This window comes from Gavialis gangeticus, unplaced genomic scaffold (assembly GCF_001723915.1).
Source record: "Gavialis gangeticus isolate Ggan-Ray unplaced genomic scaffold, GavGan_comp1, whole genome shotgun sequence".
Taxonomy (NCBI): Eukaryota; Metazoa; Chordata; order Crocodylia; family Gavialidae; genus Gavialis; species Gavialis gangeticus.
The window spans coordinates 65,319,287-65,326,271 of NW_017729004.1; the positions used below are offsets into that span (position 1 = coordinate 65,319,287).

At 47.3% G+C, this 6,985-nt stretch overlaps 1 protein-coding gene across 2 annotated transcripts in view; it reads left to right on the plus strand.

The window, feature by feature from the left end:
* TMEM106B (transmembrane protein 106B) overlaps nucleotides 1–6,985 on the plus strand; it is a 35,281-nt gene that overhangs the window by 584 nt on the left and 27,712 nt on the right. The window contains exon 1 of one of the 2 annotated variants that reach the window (XM_019508492.1): nucleotides 6,218–6,238. The exons of the other annotated variant lie outside the window; for it this stretch is intronic. Within the exon in view, the coding sequence (XP_019364037.1) occupies nucleotides 6,232–6,238 (7 nt within the window). The 5' untranslated portion in view covers nucleotides 6,218–6,231. Of the gene's footprint in view, nucleotides 1–6,217; nucleotides 6,239–6,985 lie in introns of those variants that run through there. 2 annotated transcript variants of the gene reach the window in all.

A 6,985-nucleotide genomic window follows, 5' to 3' on the forward strand; every position in this document is an offset into this window, starting at 1 on the left:
TCAGCCTCTAGCTCCCTAACCATTATCCTTACCCTCTGCTGGACTCTCTCTTCATGTGCGCTCGGTGCAGAAGGGCTGCTGCTTCTGGTTTGGGCTGTACAGCTGCACCCACAGGTGTTCAGGAACTGGAGCCTCCCTCAGTGCAATCTTGTTGTCTTGCAAGACAGACAGGTGTCTACTGAGGTGCCCAATGCCCCCCTACCTTCTGCCTGACTTCAGACTATCATGGGTGATGACTTCTTCGTATGGAAATTGCTAATCTGTAGGGAAATGGTATAGGTGTGTTAGGCCAGGGGTGGCTGACCTGTGATATAAATAGCATAGGCAGCCTCTGTGTAGGGCAGTGTTTCCCAACCAGTGTGCCATCAGAAATGAACAGGTGTGCTGTGGAATTTTTGGCCATGGCAATGAGCTACAATAGATGTGAGCATGGGGAATGCCTTAATAGGTGTGTCGCAGAAAATTTGTATTAATGTAAGCGTGCCTTGGGCTGGAAAAGGTTAGGAAACACTAGTGTAGGGCATGTGACAGACCAGGGGTGGGACAGGGTGGAAGTAGGAAGCAGAGCAGCAGATCAGACAGGGAAAGCAGGTCAGAGTGGCACTTGGGCAGGGTGCAGAGCTAACTTGTGGTATGCTTACCTAAGAGGTTGGCCCCCAGTGTCTTGCACAGAATCAAGCTGCGTTCTTCCCATATGTTGTTGGCCAGGTCAAACTGTGTTACTGTCGTAAGAGACCCATATGAAAATAATTGAGGGTTTGTAGTAAAACTAGTCTGCCAAACCCTGTTATAAGGCTTTTAGAAAAGCCTTTCAAACCGTTGAAAAAACGGAGTGCTTGGATGCAGATAAAGCTAACTGTAGTAGATAATACATATTTTAAGAAGTATGGGAGTCTAGCAAATGGGAGACTTGAAAAGGAGGGAGGAGATTATCTGTTTCAGTTTTGGCCTTGGTGGTTTGGTTGGTTTCAGGTACTTTACTTAATTTCTCCTTGTTCATATCTGGGTTTTTAAAATTTAAATTAATATTTTAATTCTATTTTAAAGGGTTCTCATGGTTAAGTTTTACCACTTTTTATCTTTTGATGGCTTATTGCTGAAACTAGCTTGCACATGTATATGTTGTAGTTGAATATGAGCAATAGGGCTGAATGAGTTATTGACAGTTGTAGCGCAGTGGCATCAGGGCTTGATCCCAGCATTTATGTAAATAAAAGTATGAGCACCTGCACTAAATCTTGGATTCTGCAAATTAAAGGTTTTGGCAAACTCAGATCTTAAGTAAGTATGGGGGAGATGGAACCACACGTGATCCTGGATTACATTGCACAGTAACCAATTTATTCAACTTTGACTTTCTCTTTCTGGTGGTAAGTTTCTTATAAACTTGCTTATTAACTGACTTATTTGAAGGTATTTCAGCCTGCAGATTGGCTGCCACTTTTTGCAGCCTGTTGCTCACAATATGCTCTGTGCATTAAATTGCTCCGTTATTGGCTGACTCCCAGACTTGCATAGAATATTTCAAAATGGGAAATAAGTCTGCTTTTCAAAAATGTTCTTGTAACTGAAACCTTTTTGTCAGGTGTGCCAAAATTAGCTGCTTACCCTTTCTGAGTGCCACTCTGATTTCCTTCCTGTACCAGATCTGCTCACTGCTGTGCTCCTTGCCTGATTGCTGTTCTGCTTTCTGCTTCCTGTCCTGTGTTCCCGTCACATCTGCTGCTCTACTTTCTGCTCTCAGCTCTATTTGCTACTGTGTTCCCTACTGCCTGCCTCCTCTACCATGGGCCCCACAGGGGGGGCTGCCTGTGCCACTTGTGATAGATATGTCACAGGGTGGTCACCTCTGCTTTAGAGCAACTAGCTAATGTGGAAGAAAAGTGAACCACAAAAAGCTGTCAAAATAGGAATGTATTCTTTGAACCAGAAATGGATATAAATATTTCAAGCAATATGTACAGTTCTCTATCTGTTCCCAGAAACTCAAGACTAAGACAGGGGTGGGCAAAATGGCAGATCCAGCTGGTGGCTAGACTGCTTTTCCCAGCAGACCCTGCCTGCATTGCTGTGGCTGATTGCCGTGGAGACCCCAGGAGCAGCAGGGCCGTGACAGTTTGGAGCTAGGGTTTCCACGGAGACTGGCCCCAACAGTATTGGCAGAGCACATGGCTGGGATCTTGTGGTGGTGACAGCATGGTCTGAAGCCGGGTAAGAGCCTGGCAGGGGCATGCAGCCAGCAGATCGTGGCTCTGCCCCGGCTCTGGACCACACTGTCACTGCTGCAAGATCCCTGGAGCAGCTCCCACCCAGCTGTGTGCCCTGCCAGTAGGGCCATCCCTGATGGGAATGTGAATTGGGGCGAGGGCCCCGGGCCCTGCACTTTGGGGGGGGGGGGCCCATGGTCTGTGCCACAAAGGGCCAGCCACGGCTGCCATGTGCTGCCGATCACCACTGGCTTTGCTGCTGCTGCCAAGCGCTGCTGGTTCCAGCCACTCCCCCTGACCATGCTCCCCCACCCCACCCCAGGATCCTGCACACCCCTAGGGACAGCTCCGCCTGCCAGTGCTGCTGCAGCTGGTTGCCATGAAAACGCTGGCCCTGTGCTATCACAGCCCTGCCGCTCCCGCTGTCTCCATGGTAACCAACTGCAGCGACGCAGGCAGGGGATGCTGCCAAGTGGAGTCTGCCACAGGCAGGACTTTGCCTGCCCCTGCTTTAAGAGGCAGCCTTAAAAATAGCTACTATGTAAATAATTAATTGTAACAAATAGTTAAAATAAGTTCTTTTATCCTGTAAGAGGACTTTTTCACTTTAGTTTAAGCAGCTTGCTTATACACGCATACAAATAAATAGTGTGAACTGCATTTTTAATAGATGTTGACAGTGCATTTCAGTCTTTTGGATGATAGGGTACAGTCTCAGAACAAACCCCTGTGGGACCAGGAGAAAAGTTCCATGAGGGCATGGGCAGCTGGTCAGTCATTAACTGGGGGGAAGTGGTCCCCCCGCAGCTGATTGTGCCAACCCAGAAGAACGCCCCCCCCCCGGGTCAGCACAGTTAGCCATGGAGGGACCACAGGGATCGCTTCTACTGGCACCCCCACTACCCAGCCGGCGCTTCCAGGGTGGGGGCACAAGTGCTCTCGCCTGCCTCTCCCTGCTCGTCACATAAGGAGGGAACGCTAGCTGTCAGGGGGTGCACATGTACCTCCTATGTGTCGCCACTGCATGGGGGGTGCTTGTTACAATAACCAATTTGATGTATCGTAATAATGAAAACATGGTTTCTGCTGCAATAAGGTTGTACTTTAGATATTTTTTTAAATATTTGTCAGACGTGAATGCAACAGGAATTCATGCTAGTTCATAGCTTGCTCCTTTTTTGTCTGTTCAGGAACATAAATCTTCTACTCCAGGGAGTGGAGTTCCTTTTTATCTTAATTTTCTTTCTCATCTTGTTGGAAATTAATGGCCAGATCCTCTGGTTCCCAGCTTCTTGCTGGCTAGTTTGTATCCACTTTCTTTCAGGACTATCTCCTGTGTTTGTCTCAGCTGCTTAAAGGATTTCTGGTCAAGGTCAGTGTGAAAATAATTTGATTCTTGTTACTTCTCCTGACAGGTTTCAGGGACAGTTGTCCACTGTAGTCTACTGTTTTGGGAGACAACAAGAAAAGGAATGGAGACACTGGACTTGCCAGCCAATTTGGAAAGTTCAGTGCATCCATGGGAACAGATTCATTGAGGGTTTTTTGCAGTCCATAAGGTCAGACATTTCCATAAACCATTTACATTAAGTGTTACGTTCTGTAGAAATCAATATAGAAACTTTGGTGATTAGATCTTTTCAGTTTGAAATAGTTTCATTAGTTCTTGCTATGAGGAGGGGGGAGAGAGCTTTTCATATGTGAATTCTGTGCAGTCTTTGTCTTAACTATTTATCACTGAAGCATCGATAGCTATTTCCAGCTATCCAATCTGGATGAGGTGGTGTGTCCAGCAGTACTAATATTGAACCTGTTCAGAACTGGGATTTTGACTAATTAAATGTTTATTTGAAAAGCAGGCTGAGGAAGTCTGCAGGTGACACTTAGGTGGTAGAGAGAGCCATGTCATATACTTGTTTGTCTGTGGGTTGGAGCATATGTTTGGGACTGTATAGTTTACTTAATCCATACCTGTGTGAAACATTCGGTGACCTGAATGAAATATGTAGAACTTATAGACAGTCTGACCTTTATGTAGTATCAAAATATTTAGTATTATTTGGACCCCAATGAAAATTACCCATGAGTTCTGAAGGTATTTTACATGGATTGCAGAACTGTTGGCAAAGGTATGTAACCTATTGGTTAAATTTGTTTTGGTGCCAGAGGACAAGAGGCTTACTAACATACCTCTGGAGCTCTTTTTATAGACTGAGGTTGATCCAGGGAACTACTGGTGAGTCAGATTCAACTGATTTCTTGGGAACAGAAGTCAGTAATAATGATAGAAATAGAATTAGTTGGTCTCATGGATGAATATGATATGCTGGGGTAGAGTCTGTGTGGTTTTTATAAAGCTCTGTAAAATGCCTTTCCAGTCTGCTGGAATTCTTTGTGAGTGTTAACAAGCACATTGATAACTGATATCTGGTTGACTTAAAGTATACAGTACTTGGATTTTGACGTGGTCCCTCACCAGAAGCTGTTAAAGAAACTAAGCCATCCTCATGGAGAAACCCATTCAATGCATTGAAAAGTAATTAAACCCAGTCAGCAGCCTTTTACATCCTGTGGTCTAGAACAACCTGGTTTTGATCCAGTGTGGTGGGTGAGTGGCTTCAGCAGCACACCTGCAAGGAGGTGAGGGGGGGTGGTGGGATTTCTTGCACCTGTGCTGGGGCCAGGCAGCTGGACCTGACTGCCACTGCTTCTTCCAGCCCCCCCTTCCCCTCTTGCTCCTGACCTGGGATACAAGCATAGCTTCCAGTTGAGTCCATCTTAGTGCCACTTCTCCCTAGCCGCCGCCTCCTTCTCAGCATGGTCACAGCTGGAAACTGCCTGGCTGTGGTGCAGTTTCTCATTGGCTGGCAACTGTGTCCACAATGCAGTTTTGGGGAGGGGAATCTGGGAGAAGCAGCGGCAGCATGTACACAGCTGGAAATATCTGGTTCTGGCACAGCCATCCCTGGGGGCAGGGGGTGGGGTGGGGTGGGGAAATCAGGGCAACTGCCCTGGGCCCTGCGCTTTGAGACGGTACAGGCCCCAGGGGTGCCACCACTCCACGTGGCCACCGCATGCCACCAGCTTCACACTCCAGCTGCTCACCAGCCCCTTCCCAACACAGGCTGATATGCCCCAGGCCCCATACACCCCTAGGGTCAGCTCTGGGCACAGCTCCTTACTGCTCAGCCCAGGCACAGGCCCAGGCAAAGCCCTCTAGCTCTGCAGGCTGGATCCAGTGGCTCCATTGGATGTGGCTGGGTGATTCCCTGGGTTAAAGGGAGAAGAAAAGATTTGGACTAAACGTTAAGCTTTCACTACAAAGAAATGTTAACAGTGGGATAACAGTTTAGTTGTTGAATATATTCACGAATTATCTGGAAAAAGGAGTAAGTAGCAAAAAGGGCAAAATTTGTAGATAATACTAAAACTTTTTCTGAGCACTCAAATCCATAACTGATGGTGGAATTACTTAAAGATCTTTCAGAACTGAGTGGGCTGCCAATAAAGTAGCAAGACAACATGGAGGGAATTAATACTAACTATATGTACACAGTAATGGAATCTTAAATTGGTCATTACCATTCAGGAATGAGAACTTCAAATTGTTGTGACTAATTAAAAACATTGGTGCAATATGCAGCAGTAGTCAGAAAAGCAAATATGTATAAAGACTCATTAGAAAAACAAGTGTAAATAATTGGAAAATACTGTTATGCCATTATAAAGTCATAATGCACCTGTGTCCTGAGGACTATGTGTAATATAGTGGTCTTTTCAGCTCAAAAACAGATATACTATACTGTAAGAGAGCCGGAGGCTCTCCCTCACTTAGTGGAAGAGCAGCCCAGCCAGGGAGCTCTGCGGGCAGGCAGGGGGGAGCTAACGGGATAATTAGCCAGCACCTGCAGGCAGTCAGGTGACCTGATGTAGGCAGGACCAGAGGAGCATATAAGCTCAGGGCTGGGGCTAGCCAGGGGCAGTCTCTCCCTCACTTCTACCAGAGAAGGAGCTGCTGCCCAGGATGCTGGGTTAGTGAGGGTTTATATTCTTGAAGGGGCAGAAGGCTGCTACATGTTATTTATGTTGTATTCCAGGAGCTTGTGTTTCTGTTATGTTAACCCAGTGCCTTGCAGATAAAGCTATAGGGGAGGTGGAGGCCTCATTAGTGTCTGAGTGGGAGGGGAGGCACTTGACTGCCTTGAGCCCTGCCAGGGGTAGGCTCAGGGCTTCAACGCTTATTGAGTGCCAAGCAGCGCCAGAGAGGGGTGTAGTCATAGAGGGACCAGGGGCCACCCAAGAGGGGTGTAGTCATAGAGGGGCTAGGGGCCTGACTTATAGGAACCAGGGGCTCAGTGACTAAAAGGGACAAGGGAAGGCTAGTGCCTCAAAGCCAGTTCCTATTTAGTGGACCTAGGCCAGAAGGTCTAGCTTCATTAAAGGGGCAAAGGCTAAGGCCCCAACAGAGGGAATATACTGATAACACCTGCGAGGCATGGGGCATGGTAAAGCCATGCAATTAGCCTATAAGGCTGTTTGGAGCTACACAACTGGCTTATAAGGCTTTGGGTACCCAGGCAGCCTCAGTGGACTACAGAGGCCCAGCCTGGAGCAAACATGATGGGGGGGGGCCTAGCAAAAGTTTGTGGGCAGCCTCCCTTTACATTTATTTACGTTACCATCAAGGCATGGCAGGAAAAATATTAAGGTGCTCTAGGAGCAGAGCGGGGCATGGTCACAGAGCCACCAGGGGATGTCACAGCCATCCCTGGGACCAC